Source organism: Cyanistes caeruleus, chromosome 1 (genome assembly GCF_971803275.1).
Source record: "Cyanistes caeruleus chromosome 1, bCyaCae1.hap1.1, whole genome shotgun sequence".
NCBI lineage: Eukaryota > Metazoa > Chordata > Aves > Passeriformes > Paridae > Cyanistes > Cyanistes caeruleus.
In genome coordinates this window covers 128,292,682-128,319,059 of record NC_141701.1, presented here as the reverse complement: position 1 = coordinate 128,319,059, position 26,378 = coordinate 128,292,682, and the positions used below count along the sequence as shown (strand labels likewise).

General features: G+C 39.1%; 1 protein-coding gene across 8 annotated transcripts in view; it reads left to right on the top strand.

Moving 5' to 3' along the window:
* PPP1R9A (protein phosphatase 1 regulatory subunit 9A) overlaps positions 1 to 24,100 on the top strand; it is a 134,478-nt gene extending 110,378 nt beyond the window's left edge. For 2 of the 8 annotated variants that reach the window (XM_086856975.1, XM_086856967.1), the window contains exons 12-20: positions 3,027 to 3,184; positions 3,744 to 4,044; positions 8,094 to 8,181; positions 8,283 to 8,360; positions 11,392 to 11,590; positions 14,138 to 14,257; positions 16,155 to 16,178; positions 17,346 to 17,528; positions 18,470 to 24,100. In XM_086856975.1, coding sequence (XP_086713101.1) covers positions 3,027 to 3,184; positions 3,744 to 4,044; positions 8,094 to 8,181; positions 8,283 to 8,360; positions 11,392 to 11,590; positions 14,138 to 14,257; positions 16,155 to 16,178; positions 17,346 to 17,528; positions 18,470 to 18,682 — 1,364 coding nt within the window. In that variant the 3' untranslated portion in view covers positions 18,683 to 24,100. The remainder of the gene's footprint in view (positions 1 to 3,026; positions 3,185 to 3,743; positions 4,045 to 8,093; positions 8,182 to 8,282; positions 8,361 to 11,391; positions 11,591 to 14,137; positions 14,258 to 16,154; positions 16,179 to 17,345; positions 17,529 to 18,469) is intronic. The other 6 variants (XM_086856993.1, XM_086856985.1, XM_086857004.1 and 3 more) reach the window with 3 other exon arrangements.
* The last annotated feature ends 2,278 nt before the right edge of the window (positions 24,101 to 26,378 follow it).

The window sequence follows — 26,378 nt, the reverse complement described above, 5'->3', positions numbered from 1 at the left end:
TAACGTTGTAACAATGTCAACACACATCTATGGCTCAAGAGCTAAAATTCAGGACTTTCTACATGTATAAAAAAAGAAAAATTGTAAAATTCATTCTAAAAAGTTGGAAGTTCTTAGTTTAGCATTAAAAATCTGCATGTTGGTGCTTCAAAATTGTTTTCTAATTGATGCATTTGCATGAAAATTTTGAAAGAGCTGCCTTTTTTCATTCCAAAAATGTTTTCCTGGAGAAATGTTACGAGTGTTAATTATTTCTGAGTGTTAGGCTAAATGATCTCTGAATTTAAGTGCCCAAGTTCAACCACATGAATGCAAACACAAGTTATTTGCTAGGTAAAATAGATAATCAGCAATGATTTTTCAAAAGCAGAAGCAGCATAATTAGACCTTGGATTCCAGGCTGCATTTGTGGTTTTAACAAGAGCAAAAAAACCTCATTTAAAAATAATGATACCTTAAATATGCTATAGCGCTCTTTGGCTTCCACATACCTTCTCCAGTAAATTCTGTGTCAGTTTCTGAGGTCTGTATCAGACTCTTAATGTAGTGATACTTGCTCTGCAAGGGGCCTACATCTCTCTATCACTCTCATTTAAACCTTTTAATAAAAGAACTTGCTATCAACCCATGAATGTTTGCAGGGGAGCTATAAAGGGCAGGGGAGCTGTCCATGATGTTTTGGAGGTGAGTAGAGTCCCTCTGGGTGCTGTGGGTTGTGCACACTACCTTTGTGACATTCACACAGGTGCTCCAGTCTCTTTTCTGGCTCATGTTTGGCAAGTGTAATGCATGCTTCTTGATCAAGCCTCTGCATCAGGTTCCTGCTGTAGGACTGCATGTAGACAGCCACATCCCAGAATTTTGTTCAGAAGTTTGCAGGTCTGTCTTCCATCAAAAAATTAGAATATGTAAAAATGCAGTATTCTAATTAAAATGGTATCAAGTATGTTTTTGTTTCAGTGTGATCTGAGGTGTTTATTGCATTCTTTCATGGTGGGAGACTTGGATAGAAGCAGTGGATGCAAACATTTGAGCATAACTGTTCCTGACGCTGCCAGTGCTGGCCGTGCTCAGCATCCTGCCAGACTGCACGACTCCTCAGGCTGTAACACTGAGCTTACACTGAGCTTAAGGGGCTGCCAGTAACATCAGTGGAAGTTAAAAAGAAAATCAAAATTACTGTGGCCCACATAATTCTTCTTTTGCTTTGCCAGGGAACACTAGACTACAGATTGTGTTTCCTTTACGTATATTTGGTTTATTCTGAGAGTCCAGAAGTGCATTGTAGATTTCTGGTTTAGTGATCATGATCTGTATCTGCAGTAGACAATCAGGCTGTTCAGTGGCAGGAGTCAGTGGTTTGAAATCCAAACAGTTCAGTGCTGAGGCTGACTTTGACGGTCTCAGACTTCGACATCTCTGTGCAAGTTCCTGTTCAAGCCACTTTGTGGCTCTACTTTCTGGGTGTCTGGATACCCAGAGATGCATCAGTTCACAGAAGGAGATTTTAAATTCTGTCAGCCTGTCTAATGGAAAAACAGTGGGAGTACAGGCGAGCTCCTTCCTGCTTCACAGTGGTACTGAAATAGTTCAGATGGAAGAACATTGGAGTCAAGTGCTTGAACGTCTGATGAAAGTCTCATTACATTGACTCTGAGAGTAAAATACAAACTATTATGACTTTTATGTGAGATTTTCCAGACATCCCAGTGGGTTGGGAGATTACTGCAGCATCATGTGAGGTTGTGGGTTTGTGCTGGAATGTGTGAGGGCCAGCCACTCTCTGCAGAAGAGGGAGCTGGCAGCACATGTGGCTGGGGCAGAGACCATCTGGCAGCAGCCCAGTTCCACTGCAACCAAGCAGGGCAAGATGGGGTGGAGGAAGTAGGAAGCTCCAGGCCCAGATGGTATCTTGCTTTAAGAAGGCCCATATAAGCATTTCTGAATACCATTTGCAGTCCTGTGTTGACAGTTTGCATAATTTCAGCAGTGAAACAAAGTGGTGTATGGAAGTGTGTACACCTGAAAGAACAAATACAAGCAGCTCAAGCCATCACAATGTGTAGTTATCCTGTGGAGTACTTAGGGCAGCAGCATCATTGCAAGTCAGGCAATACTAATTATTCTGTAGTATCATGTGGAGTAAAATTCATCTCTTACACATAGAAAAAAAGCAAAACCCACTTAAGGTCAGATTTTAATTAATTAGTGTATTCTGAATGCAGTCAAGTAAATTTATGTAATGGATTATGGTTTTATTTTTATAGTGAGAGTTGAAAAAAAATTGTTGAAACCATAAGAATCTATTATTTTTCTACTATAAAATACAAAAACACCTTTAAAAATCTTTTTAGTCTTAGTCACCACAGCTTTGTAAAATGTTAAATTTGCTGCAATACTCAGATTTTATTTGAGTGGAAATTTGCTGTGATACTCAGATTTCATTTGAGTTGATGGTTGATAGCTAAGACATCATGTTAGTTTTAGACTTGTAGAGGCAAGTCATACATGAAGTGTTCAGTATATACTTTACACACAAGACATTCAGAAATCGGGTGTCTTTGAAGCCAGGCAAGTAAGATGGTTTAATTGTTCGATTTTTTATATTAAATACTTCTCCAGTTTTCATGTATCACACAATGATGTTTATGCCCTGGTGGAGGAGAACTCTCTGCAGTTCCCTCTGAAGGAGTCTACGTGAATCTACTTTCTGGGCTGGTACAGCTGGGTTTGTGTTGTCATCTGTGTAACAGTGGGAATACTTAGTTGAATTCTTAAATATCTGCAGTTGATTCTTTGCTTGCTGAATCTGTACAGATAAACTTGTTTATGCAAATAACTTTTTATTGGTGTACTATAGGAGTTACGAAGGTAAGGGTACAAGTAAAATGTGTCTTTTCTAACCTAAATAATTCTATGATTCTATGCAAATGCATGTACTTGCAATTGTTTATACAGTTCATTTTTGTAGAAAATGTAATGAAAGATCCTTCTGTTAAACAGTTTCAAATAATGTTTCCATACAGATTTCAATGAAGCAGTTCCAGAAACAGAGAGGCTGGACTCCAAAGCACTGAAGACTCGAGCTCAGCTCTCGGTGAAGAACAAGCGGCAGAGGCCTTCCAGAACGCGGCTGTATGATAGCATCAGTTCAACTGATGGGGAGGACAGCCTGGAACGAAAGGTGAGAAGGCCTCTACCCTCTCTTTCAGGACTCCTGTGGAGTACTAGATTGCCCCTGTAAGTCATTTCATCCTCTGCCTTTATCCTTTCATTGTAGCACAGGCAGTATTTATTCCTCTGTGGCCAGTCTGCTGTGAATGTCCTTGAGTGATGTGCAAGTCCGGTCTCCTTTTGAGTCAGCACACCTGGTTTTTTGGTTCTGTTGTGTTTTAACTGGAATCCTGGTCTGTTTGATTTACATGTGCTTTATAATGCAGAGTGGGTCTTTTCATTTATGCAGGAGGTGAAAGGAGCTTGAATTGTGCATTTCTCTCTTTGTTAATTTGTTACCACAATTGATACGATATTTGCTCATTGTTTTGTCCTAATCTGACTTCGTCTGAAAGCAAATACCAATAAACACTCTGTGTGGTATCAAAAGGTAATGCCTTGAACTGCTACAGCATTTCATACAAATAGAAAGCTACATAATGAATAAAAGAATTGCATGTTCAAAGTAAATCTTGCTCTGTTTGCTTACTAAGTGGTATAACCTGCTTTATAATCTCTTATACCAACAGCCATCACACAGTTACAGTAGTCCCATGCACATTTCAAAATCACCACTGCCCTTATGCATGAGAGCATCCTCACCAGCATCAGATTCTGGTGCTTCCTCCCTCTCCCCCGTGGCTAGCAGTGCAGCAATCTCACTTGACAACCTAACTGAAAACCAAGAAGAAGAACAGCACCACAAAGGAGGTGTCCTTTCCCCATATGCTCGGGGAGACACTCCACTTTCCTCTCCTTCAAAATCTGGGCACAGCTCTGAAGCATCTCCTTTGCATCACCCAGCTGGCAGAAATATTTTACAGGATAAAGGTATTACTGTTTCTTTTTACAATAAATTGATGCATCGTTTTGCTCACTTAACAGCTATCTACTTTGTGGCCTTTTGTTGTGCAGCAGTACCTTAGCAACTAGAAGGTCATCCTCTTTTCTAGGTCATTTCTTTTGCCTAACTAGAAGTCAAAAATTTTAAAATTACCTTGTATGATGGTATAAGAAAAGGACAAAGTTTAAAATGGGATAAGGCACTGCTTCCTTTCTTTTTTTTCTTACTTTCTTAGAACGCACTAAAAAAATGGGGAAATTGCCTTTAAAAAAATGCTGTATTGTGTTTTTTTAAAAAAAACATTATTTGGCCTTGGGACACCTCCATATTAAAAACATGCTTAACACAGTGTACTTACTCAAATAATGTGATTTTGGCACTGCTAGATTAATTTTTGGGAGGTGCGGAAAGGAGCGTAAAGCAAGAACAGATTGCAGCTTTTAATTGCTGAGATGGAGAAAAGTCTAGGTTTAATGAGAGGTTAGTGTCTGGAGATTTTTCATTTACAGAAAAAATAAAGTAATTTATTGGGGAGATCGGCCTTGTTGTTATCAATTTAATTCAGATTCTTGAAATGCTAGGTGGATAAAACATGATGCATTTGTATGTAGCTCAGGTATATGTCTCAGATACCAGTTTATTATAAGAATAACCAATATGATATGTCACAGAATACTGAGCTGTCCTTTTCAGATGTATTTCAAAGTCAGAATGAGCATTTGACACCACTTCAGCATTCTTAGCAATGCACCTTGTATTCTCAAACTGTTACATAAGCTAAAATACCTAATAAAATGTTGATCATAAGTGAGGTCTGCAGGAGGAGGTCTAGATAGGTTCATAACCAACTTCAGCTTGATTGAATTAACTGAAAAGAACAATTTATTGAAAATTTGTGTTTGTGTGTCTTAAAAGACTTGCTACTTATTTGGTACGCTTTTTTTTCTTCATCTTTATACATGGCTTTCAACAGATTCATAAAAGACAGTGGTGTAACGAATCTTTACTGAATTTAGGATAGATTAATATATTGCAAGCATTTTTACATGAGTTCTGAAATTGCTAGTTGTAACTAAGTTACATTGTTAAGGATTCCAAGTTAAATTCAATATTTGAGTTTTGCAAGTAAAAATAAGGGTGTGAGCACAAGTTTGTGACTTTACAGACTCAGCTTGAAGGTGTGATTGGTTTGTCAGGGAAGTCCTAAATCCTGCATTTCCAACTGATGTATGAAAAATACCTTGATAAAAAAAATTAGTGGAAACTAGCCTTGTAGTGTAAGAAATATGGTATTGCATTCCACCCACTGTGTCACTTTCCATTTTAGGTTTGAAAAAAAATCAGTCTAAATATTGCTGTCATGCTTTCCTCCTGTGACTGTTAAGTAAACAAACGATGTTTTTGGGTGTGTCCAATCCTGCTGAGTAATACATTAGAATTAACCAGAGCAATATAATTTCAAGTGCAAATAATCAAATTTAATAAGTCTACAAAGAAAAGAAAGCTACTAGAGCAGTTGTTTGGCAACAAGTGTTGCAGCAATGCTATTTTAAATGGTTGTTAATTTGGCTTTTAAACTCCTACAGCTGAGAAGATAAAAAGAGGCATTTGATTTGTTTTTTGTGTTAAGGTGGGGTTTTTTGGAGGTGGAAAGAGAGTTCCTCTGTGGACACACACAGTTAGTCTCTCAGCAGCAGAAGTCAACATTAGCTAGCTCACATTTGTCTTCTTTTTCTTACAAGATCCTGCAGTGCAGTGGGAAGGGCTGAAGTGTCATGAGAGTAGTTTCATTGCAAAATGATGAGTTTATAACCACAGCTTTGTCATATATAGGTGATGAGTTTATTTTCTTCGGTTCTGCCTGGTTTGTGCAGCAGCATCAGCCTTTGATAAAGCAGCGAGGTGACCGCGGTGGGCAGCGCTCACTGACGTGCGGCTGCTGCTGCAGGTGGGCAGGGGACTGAGGTCCAGTGTCTTCCATCAGCCACACAGTGCTGCAGCTTTTGGCTGGAGGCTGGTGGTGGGTTAAACAGCTTCTGTGAGATTTATTCTGAGAAACCAACTTTCCCTTACCTTCTTTGAAGAGTTGCAAGGAGCCAGGGAATATGCACCAATCCAGGGTGGCCAAAGCCCCCTCCTGCCCAGGCAGGGGTGCCTGTGGCTCTGCTCTTGGTCACTGCCATGTGCAAGCATTCCTGCATGCAAGGAAGTAGATTCAGATCCACTCTGCCACTGAAGCTGGTTTTGGGAACTAGCTTGTCCATTTTCCACTCTGTCCCAAAGCAAACACAAATATTTTCCTCAGCAAGTCGTCATTATTTAAAGGGCCCTGGCTGGCCCCAGATGTGTGGGACCGGGATCATAGGAATAGAAGAGCTTGAACAGAAAATTTGCCATTCCAGGTAGCTATTGTGCATTCCAACTGAGCTCTCCAGGCTATTCTTTTCTACTACAGCAGCAAAATTTCCATCTACTGAATGCTTTAATTATTTGCCCAACACAAAACCACTCTACTTTATAGTATCTTGACTTCCATTAAGAAGTTTCTCAAAGAACCCACTGCCCCTTGCCCTGAAGCCCCACTTGCCTGTGAATAGTAGTGTGAAAATAAATGTTGCAAGTTTTATTTTTTATGACAATTTTGGCAGTGTTAAATGAGAAGTGTGCATTAAAAACGAAAGAGGAGCTGTAAGAGGAAACAGGAAACAGTGTAGGGTTGATGCAGAGTGCATCGCCTAAAGTTCTCTTCTACCTCCATGGGAAATGGATTTCTTAATCAGAGACTTCATCATGCTTTTTTCATTCTTCTTATTACTTTCTTTTGTTTGCTTTTTTGGAATGAGATTGCTCGTTAGTTGTTCCTGAAATTTATTTTTTTTAACCTAAGGACTTGTGTTGGTGGAAATAGTATGGCTTTTAGTGTGAGTATTGCAAAAGTCTTATTTTCCCACTTTTCAAAGGATTTAAGAAACATTGCACATTAAATTTTTTGCTCAAATGAAAATTTGGGCAGATGTTATCTACAAAGCAACACACAAAATTCTATACACACAGTTGACTGTCCTGTGATATTGCTGAGGTACTTTGGGTTAATTTTGAGGGTTGAGTTTAAGTCAGCAACAGTAGGTGAAATCCACAAGCCCAGCAGTGCTTCCAGTTACAAGCTGTGTATGTCTGAGGTCACGTTGCAAAAGCCACCAAACCACAAGTGACATGAATGACTGACCTTCATTTGCTTCCTCTAGGGTATTTGGGAACACTATGGTTAAGAGTCACTGTGTCTGAATTTTTAAACTACTGTGTGTGTTTTCTTTTAGCTTCTATATAGATTTCACAGGATGTTTGCCAGACTCAGATTCATTGTTTTGGTTTTATAGGTACTGCAGCCTGTTTCCTCTTTAGGGCTTAATAGCATTTGTAGAAGAGATCAAAAATTGATAGATGCCTCAGGGCAAATTTACTAACTGAGCTACTTTTAGGTTTTGGCGGGGGGTTGATTGTTTTTAAATTCAGAATTGTTAGATTTTAGGTAACATGTTCAGTTTAACAAAGATGTTCAGGCTAAACTGATTAACTCTTTCATGTCATGTCCATCATAAAAAGTACCCTTGGCTCCAAAATTGAAAAAATAATTTTAGAAGTCATTTTGGAAGTAAATCATACATAACAAATTAATTCTGTAAAAAATAAACTTAAGCAAACTACTGCTGAGTTTAAAAATGGATTCATTGCAATGTTTTCCTATAAATTGTATTTTTCAATTTATTACATATTCATTAAAACTCAATCAGTATTAACTTTTGATTTTCTTTAGTTAAAATAAGATTTTTATGTATTTTCAAATTCTGAAAGTTTTTATTTCTAGTCCTCTTCACACCATCTTCCTAAAAATGAGAATTCCTCTAATTAAATTTTGTACTCCCACAAATGTACATGTATGGGGATCTACTTATGAAAAGATACACAAAGTGTTCGGGATGGAAAGTAGCAATTAAAGTTAATAATGTACATTCTTCCATGTACAAATGTATCCTAGATGGTGCCACAAGTGCTCAGGCAGCAAGAACAACTAGCCCTACTATAGGGCACACAGAAAAACTAAAGAGAAAACTTGCAGATCTTGGGTAAGCATTTTGTTATTTAAAGTACTTTTTCTTCTTCATTAAAAGGATTGAAAGTAAAATTTAAAAAAAACGTTTCCTGATGTTTTCTAATATTCTTATAGGGCTCCCTTGAGAAGGAGTTCAAGCAAGGGCAAGAAGCGGAAAGAGAAAGAAGCTATTAGGGTGACCTATGGCAGTAGGTATGAGTGAGAGATTGAGGATGCAAGAAACTGTGTGCTAGAAACATTGGAAAAACCTAATCATCCTAGCAGATGGAATATTAACAGTCCCACTGACTTCATAAATAAGTGTTAATCTTTGAGATAACCTGAGTTTACAAAAGACTAACATATAATCTGAAGATACTTGGAGGTTTATAATGTCATAGAATCATAACTGGCAATCTCAAGCTGGCAGTGACTCACGAGGATCATCAGGTCCAACTCAATCACTGCTGCTGTTGCATCCACTAATGGGATTTGCAGAAATAGATTTTCAGAGCAGCCCTATGAGATGCACCCAGTCAGTTAATAATATCCATGAGCCAGAAACCTTGACACAATTCCACATTTATTTTTTTTTAAGCTCCCAGAGTGAGGTTGAGCAGCAGCTGTTCACTGCAGCTTTGCAGCACCCACGTGAGGAATGCTTTCAGAAGGGTTTGTTTTTTTCTGAAGATAAACATCTTAAGTTGAAAAATAGGAAAAATGCTGACTGCATGTCATGTCAACAACTTTCAGGCAAGGAATAGTGACAACATCACCAGCAGTAGAACTGTATAAATAAATAAATGAATGTTCACAATGACAGGAGGCAATCATCTCTGCAAGCTAGAGTAGATTTTTATTGAAGGCCTCTCCTTACATGTATGTTCTAAAAGTCTAGAAAGGACATAGCACCTCAAAAACTCTGCATATAAAACAGTGCAAAAAACCTACACAATAAAAGAGCTGTTGGAAGAAAGCAAAGCTTAAATGGTATTCAGAAAAACATTGTGTTGGAAAATCAGTATGTAGCCATTTGTGCAGTTCTACTGGCAGTCTGGTATATGGAGACTCAGTGACAAGTACATTGTGTAGCTCCATTAAGTCAGAAAAGAGGAGAAACCTTCCTTACTCCCTCAGGCACACTGTGCTGAAGTGCAATGTTCTGTCTCAGCATACATTTGTACATTTGTATTCTGCAAATATCTGGCAGGATCTTCAGTGATTTTAGGCAGCAGTCATCACCTCTCTGCTGGTGTCAGAAAACCTGTCCCAGTGTGTCTGCTCACAGCTGACATGGAATCGATGATACTCACTGCTGGGTTTCCCTAGTGACAGGGAGAGGTTTCTTAAAGCCAAATCTCTGTACTTTATGTGGCTGTGAGGCAGCTAGTGCCCTTAGCAGGGTGTTAGACATCATGCAGCATTTAGATAGCAAGCCATAGGTTGGGGGAAATGAATGTATGCTTGTTTGAATGACCCTTATGCCAACACAAGATGTTACAGATGTTTGTGAGATCTCCCAGGTGTCTTCCTTAGAGAGAGCAGATCTCAGTGTAGAGATCAGTTGCTTTTTAGTCCATGCTATAAATCTATATGTTTAGTCCATGCTATATAAAAGACTTCGTGTTGCCTCTTAATATTTCTTTAGTACAGTTCAATATTCCAATTACAGTTGCTGAAAGTAGTTTATTACTGCTTTCAAAGTTGAAATTTATGAGCATTTTTCATTCTTACTTGACCTCTTTTAACTGGAGTGTAACTGTTCCAGCATTACTGTTTTTAAACAGTCATTGCCACTTCTTTTGTTACTAACTCCAAAGAGTTTGCCTCAGAAGAAATGTGAGGATGTTCTCTCTACAAGTCCAAAGCTGTATAAGCTCTCTGAAAGAAGGAATATGATGAAAAGACAGCATTATTATTACAATTATGTCCATTACAGCAACTGATTGATTTAGAATTAATCATGTTGTCAGATGAGTTTTGCATGCATTATTTTTCCAATACTTGAAAGTAGGACTCGGGATGTGTAAATAAAATCCCAAATTATTTCCTGAAACTCCCACTAATGCTCCAGATATGAAAAAATACCCCATTTAAGTAAGGAACATATGTTTCCCTGCCTGAGGTTAGGTGATTTGGGCAACAACATTTGTGTATACTTTCTACATTCAAGCAAGGTTAGGGGATGAGAGGGAAGTAAAGGACTGGGTCAGATATATCTACCTTTCTTTTAGTTGCTAAGTGGAGTAGGATTGTCCTTCTGCTTCCATAGGTGGGGATCCTTTGGCAGCTTCACTTTCATCCATATGGAAAAGAGGCTTCACAAACTATGTGGTCTCGTGATTGTGTTAATAATGATTAAGAAGCTGTCCAGAAGGTAGATGTTGAGGGAGATTTACCTCATTTACACATGGCTGCTAAGAGCAGTGGGATTTTAATGCTCTGAAACATTAATATATATGTTGATGTAAATAATATGATTCTATGACATATGCATAAATTCTTGGAGGCTGACATTTTGCATAATGATTTTTAATTTGCATACTGTACTAACCATATATTTAGGAAATAAAATTTCAGCATTTTTGTTTATAAGTGTTACCTTTGCCTTGATTACTGCAATCTTTGTTATTACAAAGAGAGAATCTGATAAAGTCCCATAGGTGTTTCTTTCATTTTTCTATATCAGTATTTTTAATATTTGATTTATTTAAAAGCAAGATAATAGTACCTGGTGTATTTACCTGTTGTAACAAAGGAGCAGCTCCATAGATGGATACAGATGCATCTGATGGACACTGCTTCATTCTGCCTGTGCTCAAAATCCAAGCCAGATCTTCTCTGGGAACCAGGGCCCACTTGGGTCAGTGCTGAATCTAGTGATTTAATCATGCTGAGATACCACTGGGGCTCAGAACTGCACAAACACAGCGTGTGGCTTCTTGGCAGGAGCTGGGTCTCATCCAAATGGTGGGAGTATAGGCATTTTCAGCTGGCATCTGTCTCCATTTGTTGGATGTATGTTGTCTTAGAGAAAGCCTGAGTTAGAAAAAGAATCAAAAGAACACACTTTTTCTTTTGCTGAAAGAGAGATTTCAGGCATACCCCTACCAGCTTCATGCCACTCAGTTCTTTAGTCACAGCTACATGGAATGTCACTCTTTACAATTAACTGCCTCTGTGGCATTTTGTTTCCCCATCTTTTATAATCTAATGCATATTCCTGCTCCTTTCTCTTAAACAGGACTGTCAGAGAGATGCTGCAGAAATCAGCAAACACTAAATCTTTAGCAGAGCGATCCTCCTCTCTCCCACACTGTGTACCATTCACATGGTATGGAGAGAGCGGCAAGGGATCCAATTCTTCCAGCAACCTGCCGTCGCCTACCAGCTCAACGGAACCTTCCTCTGAAAATTTAAGCCCAGCTAAAAAAGGGTCAAAGGTAGAAAATAAAAACTACCTTATTCCCACTGTGTTGAGTAGCATAATTGGCTTTGTGATTCTGAAAAAAAGAACAGGCCAATATGTGACTACTACAATAAACAGTGCATGGTGTTCATTGTACGGTAACAGCCCATCCAAACAGAACATCTCTGTCATTGTACCATTCCCTGTTCTACCTTTTTTACTCTGTCTTAATGTACATTATTCCAGTAAACTAACTGTGGTGTGCTGTAACAAAAGCAAGTGGTGCCAGTGGAAATTAGCATTTGGATCCACTGAACAAATGCTAGATTTGTGTATTCAGTTATAGATCTTTTCTTCATTCTTCAGGACTGGTAGTGGGAATACCCATGTTCAAATGAGGTGTTTGCAAGTGAAGAAATGCTGTATGCTGTCAGTCATCTGCCTTTTTTCCCCCCAGTAATGAAATCTGTTTGTCATGCATGCTGGATGTTGGATTTAATTCTCTGTATGAAGATGCTTGAACTGTAAATATGAACTATTGCAATTTAATACATCTGTGTGATTCCTTTCTATGTGCATGAATGTTTCAGCATGACAATTCCTTACATAACCTTTATTTATAGTAATATACTTTGCTTTTTCATGTTTGTTTTCACTTCTGGAAAATATTTCTTTGGCTGTAACTTCTTATGACTTATGGCAGTTGATTTTTTATATTGGTCTGGTATAAAGAAGCAGATATGGTTCTCAACTTTTTATAGGAATATGAATCAGAAATCTCATTTCTCTGTCTTCTACCGTCAAATGCATGTTCATAATAGCAGTTTCCACAGGCATCTCTCACTTTTCTGATGCCAAAAGCTGGTGATACATTACTTCTGCTGTGCACTAGGCTGTGCAAGGTCGTATCTGTTCTTGTGTTACCTGGAAGGGAGAGCAACACAAGGCTTACAGCAGTCCAAATCAGATTGATAGAGAAGACCCCACCAATGAATTCTCTGAACAGAAATTATTTGCTTACCTCTTCTCTTCTAGGGGAAAAAAAAAATTAGATCCATAAATCCTATTTTTGTATTTAAACAAACATTGTTTAAAAATATTTTCCAAATGGGGAAAAAAGCACACTCTTTTAGATAGTATTAGGTTGAGGTTGTGGGGGCTATCCTAATTATTACCAGGCCTCAGCTATCTTGTGGTTTTGCTGTAGAAAGTGAAATTTGAAACACCATTGTAAAGCTGAATCTTGCACAAAACAGAGGTGAAAGAAAAATCAGAGTACTTAAAAAAGAAAAATATGTTCTTCACACAACAGGAGGTAGAGCTGTTGAACTCCTGGCCTAAGAACGCTGTGTGGGCTAAGGAAGCAGCTAAGGAAGCTGCTCAGATTTTCTTCTCCTCTATAAAGAGCTGGGAAAAACAGAACAGGAATTCTAAACGTAGGTGAGAGAAAAATGATTACAAAAATATTCTTATGTTCTCTGAAAAGTTTGCAGGCTCTTAAATTAAGAGTTTCTGTAGTGCTATTCAGGCTTTCAAAGCACAGCATGATACCAATATTTAGTTGGATTTCTAGCAAAACTAAAAGGAACAACACTTTTTGGAAGTCTTCATGTTTTCAGGAAAGACAGGTCAATTATTTGAGGAGGCAGATAGAAGGATAACTTTTGTAGTGCTGTTTTTATTGTTTCACTTTCTAAAGTGAAGGTCAAAGATGAATTGGATTTAATACTCATTTAGATGTTAGAATGTAGAGGTCTCTGTATTGTCAAGTGTGTATTCAAGTTAAATTGAATATCATGGCATCCTTAATATTTTATATATTTTGGTTTTTTCATTGTTCTCCCTCTAGTGTGAAATACTTGTAAATTTTTGTCTTATTCTAATGGTAATTTTTTTGTATTCCTGAAAAATATGTGCTTGCTTTTGATATTATTTGCTGTAAGATGTGATGTATCTGACTGCATTGTTAAGAAAAAACAGGGTTTGTTTCATGGTTATTAGTTCAGTAAATAATATTCAGTTTCCGGAGATACTTCTTACTTTCAGTTTCAGTTTTTTTTTCTAAAGGCATAGACAAAGAGGGAGGATCCTTTCACTTTTCAAGGAGATTATTTGGGACTCAGAAGTGGATTCACAGGATATTCTCCTTGCTCTTTCAATAGGAATTTTCACTTCTCTCTGTTAATTCTCTGTCCTATTCTTTGTGCTACTGCCTGTGCTACACTTCTCCTAAGTATTTGGAGGACAGTAAATGCTGATAATTAACCTGCAGAAGCAGTAATTTAGCTCCAGGATAAGAGCCAGCATCCTAAGAATCTGGAAATTGCTTTTAGACACCTTTGTTATTTATTGAGGCATTAATCTGGCAAAGGTGTCTCATGAAATAAAGAGTGGTAAAAATACTGTGCATTCTATAAATAGTAACACTATAAAACATTAGACTTCCTCATGTGTGCTGTGATTTTATAAATGATTGAAATCACTCCTGAGCTATGCCAGCATGGAAGACAGAAAGCACATTTCCCTTTTAGATGCACCTAAACAATAATTTGTCCATTCTTACTCCTCTTTTTCTCCACAGAATTTCACATTCAATGATGATTTCAGTCCCAGCAGCACAAGTTCAGCTGATTTGAGTGGTTTAGGAGCAGAACCTAAACCACCAGGCTTCTCACACTCCTTAGTGCTGTCATCAGATGAGGTATGCAAACAAATTGTTTAATTTGGGAAATTAATATTTTCTTTTTCCTATGGAATCTCGCTTGATTACTCAAATAATGAAGGAAATGTTTCAGGCAGAAAGATTGGAGAAGGAAATTAATTTTGGTTTCTAAATTCAGTTTTTTCTTGTTCATATAATAATGACGTAAAATAATGCCCAGTGGCACTGTCATGGGGAAGTGGAATGCAATTGGTGTCCTAAGAGATGCTATATCCTCACACTTGCCAATACATTTTTTCTAAATACATACATATGGACATAATATAGATATACACACTATACATCTATAATACAGATATAAACACACTAAACTAGGCCTAAGACAGTTTTGATGTACCAAACATAACAGTAAATTTTGGTAAATGTAGTTGAGATGTCAGGCGCTTTCACCTGCCCCAGTTTTTACCGTGGAAGAATGACCTGTACGTGCAGTAATTGTGTGTTACTGTACCTGAATGTACGTGTACTGGTTATAATGTCTATGTCTTAATCCACTTTGCATTCTTTGTGCTTGCTTTGCACAGTGGATTTGAAGTCAATGACTCCAAACCAGAGCTTTTTCATACAATGATAAAGTGAAAAGGTATTCCTAACCCTGTTAATTGGTGACATATTTGAGGTGAATGTAATGTATTGAAAATACTCTTCTTAAGATACTAGTTTTGTAACTCAGTTGTAGGTGAGGTTGTACAATTTGACAGTAGCTGACAGCACATCTTGTGGAGTCAGGAAACCTGTGTATTTCTTCTTTTACAAACACTCCATAAGAACTTCACATTTATCATGTGAGATTTGTGCCAAATCATTTTTACTAGAGAGGGAGAACTCAAAGTATCTATACCTTCTATACCTTTTTGTTGTTGTTTTAAACATAGGTAGGTTTTTTAATTACTACCTGCATGGTTTACTTGGGTTTAAAGAATGAGAGCTTTTCTGTGCAGCTCTGTTTGCAAACTGCAAGCCTACAAACCCAGCCATTCTTTTGAGGTTGCTTTTACTTCAGGTAATTAAGGGCAAAAATTTATAACAGAAGGAAACAGCACAGAGGTCTGCATATGCTGTGAATTACTGAAAATAGCAAAATCATCACTTGCACTTTATTTAGTGTTAGTACTGTCGTTCTAATGCGTTTCATTATCTTACCATGTTTAAATCCCCTTATATTATGTATTTGATTGTGGCAATGTCCTGTTCCTAGTGGTATTGAATTAAAAGCTTGAAAATCCTTTCATTCTGTGTGTTCAGCTATTACTTTGTAAAATACCAGGTCTGAGCAGGTCCATAAAAATGATCGTGTTTTCTCCATCCTCTGCTGTGTTCCAGATTGCTGCCTCCAGATGAGGCAAGCAAGAGCTGCCCTGGAAACCTCCCCAGCCACCCTGGGCAGGGAGGAGGCTGGTGCTGCTCCTCAACCTTCCACAGCACATTGCTGCGAGCACTCCTCTGCTCTGGCTTCCCCGGGAGCCCCATCAGCATTTCTAGAAGATGGAAAAATGGAAGGGTGGGGAGGGAATCCAGTTCTTGAGTTGGTTCTCCTCTAATTAAAGAGCTTTTGCTCTTGGAAATTGGAAACATCAGAGAGGTTCCCACCTGTTCTAGGGTGTCAAGATCAGGAACTCCAAAGGGGTTTCCATTGATGTAGTGTCAATTTTAGCTGCCAAATCGTATGTGTGCTGAGCTTTAAACATAACCTCTTTGTATCTAGAAATAATTCCTTTTAAAGAAATCTTGTTGTTAAAGAAATCTTGTTAAGTAGCCCTAACTGTTTGCAGATCTTGGTGCTGCCATTGCCTGAACTTTCACATGCTGTTATATGTTTGGTATTTTGTTTCTATAATGCTTTTCTTTCCCATTTCTTTGTTGCTCCCTCACTCAGAGCCTGGATATGATTGATGATGAGGTGAGATACTAGCGTGCTGTTGTGGTGAATTGCGTGCCTGTCGCGTGGCAATGTACTGTCTCTTTTGCAGAGTCTCATTTCTTGTCTTGTGGTGTTGTGTGGCAAACACCCTTGTTGGCACAGAACACACAGATGTCACTGGCTCCTCTTTCCTTGTCTTGAGTTGCCTTCTCCTTGTTGCTGAGTTTTCAAGGCCACAGCAAACTGAACTTTTTGTGATATGCTGGAAGCAGGAGGAGGGTCAGTGTCAAAGCAAATTTACCGGATCAGGCATCAGCTGTGCTGAGCTCATGCTGGCAATAGGAGAAGAAAAAGATAGTGTCCAGCCCCGACAACTGGACAGCCAGAAGCTGAGAGAGCTCCCAGCATCATCTAACCTAAAAAAAAAGCTGCTCTAACAGCAGACAGCTGCTGCAGCCTGTAGCAGCTGCTTTGCTGACTACAGCCAGGACAGAATAGCTTTTGTTTTGGGTCCCACTGGCATACCCGTGGGTGGAATAAAGTGGCAGAGCAGGGACATGGGTCTGCTCCAGCAGTTGATGCCACACTTGCCCTTTTTGGTAGGGTTTGTGCTCTCAGCCACAGCAGTGGTGAGAGCAGGGCCAGGTCTGTAGGATCACTGTGTGTTCCGTACCACTCCTCTGTGTCATCTTGTAAGTCTTCTTCCATGGATGGTATCAGTCTCACTGGCTGTTTGCTATCATCACTTTGAACTCTAGAGTGATTTTCTGAGGGTTTAATTTTCCCCTGATATTTTTTTTTAATAGTTTGAACAAATAATAAAGATCTGTGAATGAGCCCAGGAAGTAGAATACGCAATTCATTGCATCCTTTAGAAACCTGCTAATTTGAAGGAAAAAATCTTGTGAGGGGATGGGAGCATACATGGTTTGAATTGTGCCACATGGCCATTTCAGTCCCTGCTTGGCTTAAAAGGAATGCCAGGTTCTTTTCCTTCTGTGATTCTATAGATAAAAGACTTTTTGGGTACTTTGTTGTCAATCAACCCAGGACACTTGTACTCATTCTTAGGTGTCTGGTTAGATAGAGATGTAATATAACAGTGTGAGATTGTTATTACTGTAGTGCAAAGATAGTTTGTGCAGAAAAATGTTGTTACTCATCTGTGTTACCCTTTAATAATGCTGTGGAATATTTTTGTCACAGATCCTTGACGAAGGACAGTCTCCGAAGCACAGTCAGTGTCAGAGTCGAGCTGTTCACGAGTGGAGTGTGCAGCAGGTTTCCCACTGGTTGATGAGCCTGAACCTTGAACAGTATGTTTCTGAATTCAGTGCCCAAAACATTAATGGGGAGCATCTCCTTCAGCTGGATGGCAGTAAGCTCAAGGTAATTAATTGGGCTTCAAGATTAACTGAAGTATTTTTCATCACTTTAAATCATCTCAAAGGCAGTAAGGATTCACCCAGAAAGCAGCAAATCCTTGTGCACTGAGTCATGATAGGCCAGAATAATAAACAGAAAGTATAAAGCCATGGTAACTCTAAGAAGTTCCCATGTGCACTTGGATTCTGAAGCTTCAGAAATGCAAGGCATTTACTTTGTAAGAATTCTCAGGGTGTATAATGTACCTGTATTTGCATGTGCAGATCATACAGCAGTGTGTGAAAGTAGTATTTGCATGCCCGTATTTCTCACCCAGCTCTAATTTGTGAAAGGGTGATGCTGAGAAGACAGTGGATAGATACATACCAGGAACAGCAAGGGAATAATGGATTAATGGGATATGGGAGGCATAAGCTGATACCAGTTGTAGTATGTTAGAACTAAATAGGAGTTTGATGTATAAAGTATGCACTGATTCTTGTAGTAAAAATATGAGCCTAGTTCAGTCAAAAATACAGGACAGAGTTGGAGGAAGCTCAGTAGATCTGAAAGTCCAAGTGTGGTGTTTCTCTTCTGAATTTTTTGGTGGCTCTTCACTAACTATGTGTCTTAGAAGACTGCAGGTGAACTTTTGACTGAGGCATAGCAGTGAGAATTTGGAATCCTTGTTCTGTGTGGACTGAGATGATTTCAATGAAACAGTTTATTTGCCTAATTTGAGCAATGAAATCAACATTGGTGGTGGCAATGAGGTCTCACGCTTTAATATTCTAGAAGTAAAAAGCATGAAGTGTAGTACTTGCACATCAGTGATGTATCTGAGTCTCTGACAGATTCACTTTGTTGTTACAGTCTTCTAAGGAGAATTTGAAATAGAATATGAAAACAAAATGTGATAGATTAAACCATAAGAAATTCTTTTAAATTTTGTTTCCCCACCTCAGGCTCTTGGTATGACATCTTCCCAGGACAGAGCAGTCATTAAAAGAAAGCTAAAGGAAATGAAAGCATCCTTAGAGAAGGCTCGCAAAGCTCAAGAGAAAATGGAAAAGCAAAGGGAAAAGCTTCGAAAGAAGGAGCAAGAGCAGCTGCAGAGGAGATCAAAGAAAACAGACAAGTGTTCATCAGATGCAACAGAGGGCACTAATGAGCAGTGACAAGCGGAGGTGCTGCTGTGTTTGGCACGTGGAGGCATGTTAAGGAGAGAGAAACTTATATCCACTCTGATGCCCCTTCAGCTTTCTTGTGTTCATCACCCAAGATCGTGTGAAGAGAGATGGGGGCTGTACATAGAATGACTAGGGAAATTTATATTGTGTCGTTTTCTTTCCTGCATATCCAGTTCACGCTCGTAGCTGTTGCCATGTGAAATAATCCCAGCCCCTCAGTTTGTTCTGTTCTTGTTGACAGCTAACAGATTTCATTTTTGTGTGGTGGTATTTCCTTCCAAACTACTCTTCTCTATTGAGCTCTGTGTGTTTGGTCACTTCAGTAACCAGCATGATGCCGAGGAGCATGTCCACTGTTTCACCTCTTCTGCAAAGAATGGCCAGTCAGTGTGGTTGGGGAACATTTCTTCAGCTGGGTAAAAGGAGTTGTGCTCTGTCTGCTAAGATTTGACTTAACTTTCTAACTGGAAGTTCATCTTCTTTATGGTGTTTGGATACTCAGTTCAGTCTGCTGGAATAAGTTCCATCTTGCGTCAGTACCTTTAAGCAACACTGCTGTGAAAACTGTTCAGTGACTTCTTATACACTGGAGATAAAGACACAAGAGTCAATGTTCTCCCTAGGTAAAGGACAGGAGGTGAAACTCTTTCTGTTAACTGTACAATAGTTAATCCAGGAAGGAGGCAAAGCCTTAAATGGTTATGTGGGTTTACACAGAAATCTGAGGATAACATTTATCCTTTAGATATCTGAGCAAGAATGAATTTCTAACTAGAGCACAGCATATAAATCTGTATAAATTTTATTGTGCTCCCAGTGCGTAGGTAACTTTCTTATAGCACACTCTGCTTTGTTTTTCATGTGTTTCATACAGGAAACTGGGTTTATTTTGTTTCAAGTTGGTTTTTCCCCAGGCAAAACACCACATCTTCAAATTCATTCTCCAGTCAGTAAGCATTGGGAGAATAAGCTTTGTGCTCTGCTCTTATGAAGGTGGTATTGGAAACAATTATCAAACTTGAGTCTGCTGTAGATTTTCAGTTTTTACAGAAGTGCACTTTAAGAAGAGAAAGATGAGTGATTCTGGTTAAAATTAAATTCAGTACATTGCTGTTAAGGTCAATGCTGCCATGGAAGTGATGGTTACTTAATCCAAAGCTCCCACATTTTAACTGTTTTGATTGATGTATTTAAAGAATACCCAACAAAACATGAATTTTTGGGCTTTGGCTGTAGAATGTTGTGATGGCTTAGCAGTGGTCATACTTCAGTGATTTCCGGGGTGTGTGAGGCCATGGATGAAGCCTGCTGTGTAGTTCTGACTGTGACAGAAGCAGGGTTTGGTGTTACTGCCTCACCAGCAGTACTGAACTATACAGGATTGCTTCAAAAGACTGGACAGACAATGGGCAGATCTCCACAAGGAGCTGCAGGCATGAGCTGACTGCTCTACAGTCAGAGCTGACTGTGTACGCTTGAGAAACGTCACTTCCCACTCATGCAGCCTGCAAGTGGCAGTCTTCATCTAGCTGTGAAAACCCAGAAGTTGTTTAAGATGGTGATGCAAAGTTAGAATCTTGAACTTAAAAATGCGCCAGCCTAGAATTGAAAATTCCTCTGAAGAAAAAGCGTGTTTACTTTGGCTTGGCTTCTCTTCTGCTCTGTACTTCATGGCATTCAGATTTGTCTGTGCAAAGTTCTCTGAAGCTCAGATTTGGAACATTTAGGGTGTACTGTTAAGAGTTACATTTCTTTTGATCCTAATAATTTCTTTGACATGTAAAATGGTCTGTAAACTGAGAGAGCCTAGTTCATTCAAAATTAATACACAACAGATCTACTTAGCATTAGCTCTATTTTTCCTTCCAAATCTAACTTCTACAAGTTTTTGATGTATATTTTATTCAGATCTAAAATTTAAATTGCCATAAAATATACTTGCTGATATTTCTAAAGGCTTGTGATACTTTTCTTGAGATAAACCACCAGCAGCAAAATACACCTGAAAATACACCTGCTAACCCAAATTACACATTGCAGTAAATCCTTCTGTGTTCATTCATAGGAGAAATTTACAAATGTTTAACAGCCTCATAAAACTAGCATTCTTAGAGTAAGAGAGGATACCTGGAAGAAACTGGAAATTTAATATTTGAAATGCAATGTTGATAAATACAGTAGATGATGATTTTCTTTTTAAATTATGTTTACATTGTAGTAATGTTTAAGTGGTTGTATATAATAATCTCAGGTGGTGTCACTGTTTTATGTTCTTTTTTTATTTAGAAACCAGAGAAGACTGCTTGGCATTATATATTGAGTTTTCATTCCTGTTTCTTAGAATGGTGCCTAGTTAATCTTTTTGTAAATCATGTTACTTATTCTGCAGAATTACTAATTCAACTTAAGTCCTTTAAGTATTCAGGGGATTTTTACTGCTTTGTGATAATGTTATTTTGTTATTCTCAGACTAAAAACATCAACAAAAATCTAACCTAAAAAAACCTAGTGGCTTACCTTTAAATTAAAACCATTAAAATGCATTTTGATCAGCATGTGACAACTAAGGAAACGGAACAATGACAAGAGTTCTGCTGTTCTTTCTGTGATAAAAGATTTATGTGGTTCCTTTTATGAAATACAGCAACTCAATCTTGGGAAGTGCAGAAACATCACTGGATAACAGACATGAAGCACAGTTTGAAACTTTTCTCGCTGTTCTATGGGACCTGTAAAGTTGTGTTGCAATTTCTTTTTCCCTTGTACTGTATTATGACTTACAGGAAACAAAAGGTGGGTGTCTCATCATTCTTAACTTAAACTTTCTGTAAACCAATGCTAAGTCAGACTAATGTGGGACTTAATGTAACAAGAAGAAACAAATTTGCTAAATTTGGTAAGTGGCTGGACAGCCTTTCTCACTGACCTGACCTGCAGGCATAATGTCACCTATATTGTGTATTTATTTGTGGAAGTAAAGCTGTTTTTATTAGGCTGACTTGCCTGGCCACCACTGAACTGCTGTGCAGGCAGTGTGGTATTTCTACACCTCAAGACATGTGCTTGTGTCATTGTTACACCTGGGTGACTGCAGCAGGCTGGCCCAAGTTATTTTCTCTCCCTGGTTAGGGTGTTGGGCCAGTTCTGTAAACCCTATTTCTTCTCATTGCTGTAGCATTGCAAGTCATGAATATATAGGGCTTCTAAAAAGGTGAAGAACGGAGAATTAGGAAAAAGTGAAAGTCTCAAAAATAGAAAATGCACTGCAGGCTCCTTTAGTCCTAAAAACACTAGTGCTTATACTGAGAGTGCAAGGAGAGCAGCAGCTCCTTGTTCTGTTCAAATCAGCCAAACATACTGACTTTAATCACCTGCAGCTTGTATCTTCCCATTTCTTCACAGGTGGGTTGCTGCACCCTTGCAGCTTCCCATTAAAACTCCCTGTTGGGTTTCAGTTTGCCCAAGGAGACCAGGGCCAGGGCGTGAGGAGGGAGCTGCACCCTCTCACTGCAATGCACAGAGAGTTGCCCACTGTCTGCATTTCACCCACTGCCCTCAGCAGGTCCTGCTGGGGGTTGCTGCAAGTGGAGCCTGTTCAAGGTCGTGGGTTCAAAATACACAGTGGAACAGAAGCCAGTGATAAAAAGCTGAATGACATTAGATGTCTGTATTTCAGTGTAAACAAGTGCTTTTGTATTTTTTCAGCTTCTCAAAAATTTTTTTGCAATGGCATCTCTTTTGCTATGGCTGTAGTCTGCTGCAGGGATACCACAAGAATTGAGCTTTTACTAGAATTACTGAGCAGCTTTCCTCTAAAACCTGCCAGCCCTTAGCTGTCATTGACATTCAGAGGTGCTTGACACTTGAGATCAGGGTTCCTCATACTTTATTGCTTCTATCAAACCCTCCTGTCCTCTTGAGCTGCTACACCTTCACCTCCTGGCTCCTGGACTGGTGGTAAGAGGTGGGCAGTGTCATTTTTGAGAATGAATTGTGTTCCACTTCCAAGAGAAAGAAATGCCACTCTTGTACATAGTGCAGAATGTACTGGTGTACACTTGTACTGTTCTACAGTAGTATGGAAGAGGATCATCATGTAGTTGGGTGTCAGTATTCTAGCAAGGAAACACTTCTTTGTGTGTTTTTAACCCCAACTTTGATTTTTATTGAGCACTTTCAGCAGTTTGTTTCTGAGCAGGATGACAGGTGAAATCCAAGGAGACTTGCCCACTCACTAGAGTGGAGTGTGGGTCATCTGCAGATGGCACAGTCTCTTTTGTTAACCTCCCTGTGGATTTTACTGAACTTTTTTCTGTACCTGTGAAACTGATTTTTTAAAGCTGTAGTATCTTAGTCATGACATTGAACCCTCCAAACCCTCAATACAAAATGAGCTTTCTGTTACTAATCAGCTGTACCAACTGGTACTTTTTGCTTTTAGCATTAAGTAATGATTTTAAAAAACGCACATCTTCCAGGAAGGTTTGGTGGTAGTGCCTTGGGCTGCCTGTTTCTTTGGGAAGTGTGGATTGTGTTAAGGACAAGCTGTAGGGTTTGTGGAACCTGCTGAGTTAGCGGGTCTCTTATTCCAGAGAGGTGAGGAAGGCTCACAGCTCACAAGATCAGATCCAACCCACGTAACCCAGGAGCTCCTGATGGGTTTCCAGTGGGAGCTTTGCCACTGCCACCATGGGAAGTGGATTTGGGCCCTGTGCAGAAGTGTCTGAAGGAAAGTGGGATCTCAGGGCACCAGGCATAAGGAGTAACCAGCCCATTTAGAAGTGAAGAGTGCACAATGAACATCTTCTGACTACACTTTCCCATACACCTTCATTCAACAACTACTTTCATATTTCCCAGTCACATTGCAACGGTATCTCACTGGTCACTGACAAGTGTTACACATATTGCTAGAAGACCAGGCAGCTAAAAGACTAAAATGCACTGTGCTTACTGTAAAAATTGGCTTCTTACATGGTTTCTTTTTATATGGTTAAAGAGATAGTTGTGCTTCAGATTTTTTCCTTTTTCTGTTCTTTTTTTAAAGAGGTCAAATGTATACGAAATGCATGTTATCCTGAATTTTTTGTTTGTACATCTTGGTGTCTGACCACCTGCATGAAGGACACAGTAGTGCCATGTCTGAGCTTGTTCTCTTGTGCTTGGTTGATATGAACTTCTCTAGATTGTTGAGTTTTCCCCAAGATAACTTTGTTTAATATTTAGTTATTGGGAGACATCAAAAGAAAACATCATGGTGGCCCTTTGTTTTCTTACAAAGTTGAAATACAAACAACAAAGCCTTGTGGTTTAAAGTTAATTTGTTAGTGTAAATAAATTTCTTGCCAATGAGTATTATTGTTGTTAGACAACGAATGCAATAAAATGAGAAATCCTGAATCTTTATTAGAATTTGTAATGAGTCCTCACTTTTCTGCCCTTTGCTTGATCATTCCAGAAGAAATAATAAACGGTGAGGAGGACTGGACAGCAGCATGGGTCAGGCTAGGTGATCAGGTGAATATGTACCTTGCCCTACTTGTTCTTTGCTTCCTTCTGCTCAACTGAAGATTATTTTAATCCCAGCTCTTGGCCAAATCAGCATGATTCACAAGCCTCCAAGTGGGTCTCATTTATACTCTGTAACTACGTAGAAAGAAGTAAAAAAAAAAAAAAAAAAAGGAAAAAAAAAGGTATTTTTTCTTCATATGTAGATGAAATTTAGCATGCAGTCTTTTGCTGCAGGTTGATGTAAAAATAGGGTGTTTTCACATTGATACTGGTCAGTGTTTGTGTGTTTAAAAGATCTGGATTGGTTTTGTTACGTAAAAACATTTTACACTCAAGTGTAGTTAAAATGGGCATTTTATACATTGAAAGTCCAGCAGTTCTTTTACTGAATGTGTTTAATACGTCTTTTATTTATTTGATTTTAGTAAAGCATTAATTTAGGGAAAATTGAAGGGCACAGACTGTGCAATTTCTGTAGTTATTTCAGTGGGTTTACATCTGGCAGAATCTAGGCCAAATACTGTGCACTTAATCTGTCTAACCCAGTTTGTGTTTCCTAACGACTGAATCATAAATCTTGCCTTCCTCTAATACAGCCACCACTGCAAGAAGATAAAAAGAATCCTCAATTCATAAAATTATTATCTTAATTAAAATAGATATACAGAGAGGCTCTAGGTCCACAGCTGACATGTAAAATGTGTCTGCTCAGCAGCTCCCTAGGCTGGAGCCATCTGTACATATGTCTTGTTTGTGCAGGTTGTCTCAGATGGCTACTGCTGGGTTTTGGAAATGCCCAGAACTGCTGCAGTCTCTGCAGCATCTTAAAGATGATGGCTTATGCCCTCCTTGGGCTTGCAGGCCTACATTTACTTTAGCATTAATTTAGTATTTATTTTTTTACTTTTTAATTTTAAATTTTATTTATATAAATATTTAGTATTAATTTACTTTAGTATTGATTTAGTGTGCAGGTTGCCTAGTAATTTGGAAGCCAAGCTTTGAGCTGCATCTTCCTGTTCCTACATCATTGCTGTTTCTGCACTGAGGCTGCCAGGAGGTAGAAGCTGTCCCCCAGCACCTGCTGCTCAACACCTGCCCAGCACCACGGGAACACTGGTGTCCCTGCTCCAATTCCCACCTCTGGATACCTGTGGAGGAGGTTGGCAATGGGCTTCCTGCCCTGCCTGCCTCAGGTCAGAATGTTACTGGAACAGCAGATGGCTGTGGTGTCTCTTCTCTCAAATGCTGTGGTAAAAGAGAAGGCGCCTCGCTTGCCCATGGTTCAGCTCTAGGCACACTGACAGAAACTCCTCAGCACAGGAGCAGCTTAGAACAGAAAAAAAAAAGCCAGTGACAAGTGAAGATAGTCTTGATTTTCTGAAAGGCCAAAACCAATTTTAAAAATAGAAGTTTGACAAGATCAAGCAACATGTAGATTTTCTCATTTGAAGATGCTTTAAGCAACAGTAAAATAGGAAAATAATGCTTTGATGGGTTACTTCTGCACTGCTTAGGGAAGTGGCTGTTGCCCTTGTACAACCAAAGAGTAAATCCAGGACCTGCAGAGTGGCTGATTGGCATTTCAGCTGTGTCACTGCCATTAACATATGATGTAACTGCTTAGAACATAGCAATTCAGAACAAAAAGTGACAGGAGCCACTGATGGATGATCACAAATGAGTGAATAGCCCAACCTATCCTTACTGTGAGAACTTCTTTCAGAGCAATTCTTTCAGCTGGGGCTCTGGGAATGCAATCAGTTCTTCAAGGCTGAAAATGGATTACAAGTTCCTGTAAGAAAGTACATCACTTAGGAGGGAAGCTGCAAGTGTCCTGCAGGGAGAGGAGTTACTAAGGAAGGAGCAGGAAAGCCAGTTAGGTAATGCCAAAGTACAGCAAAGGGATGAGACAAAAGCTGCCCTCATTTAGGGCTGGCTCTGCTCTGTGGAAGGGCTGCAGGCCATGGGCAGCAAAAGACTCAGAACTGTGATCCAAACCGAAGAGTCCTTGCACCAAAGCCTTCATGGGCAGACAGTGAAGCCTGCGCAGTGCTCAGGTCCCCAGATAACTGAGCATCTGGGAGAGGAGCTGTAAGCAGAGTTTGTGCATGGACCTGCTAATGCAGAGCTGCCCCCAGAGACAAGTGCATCAGCTGTGGGATTACCTGAC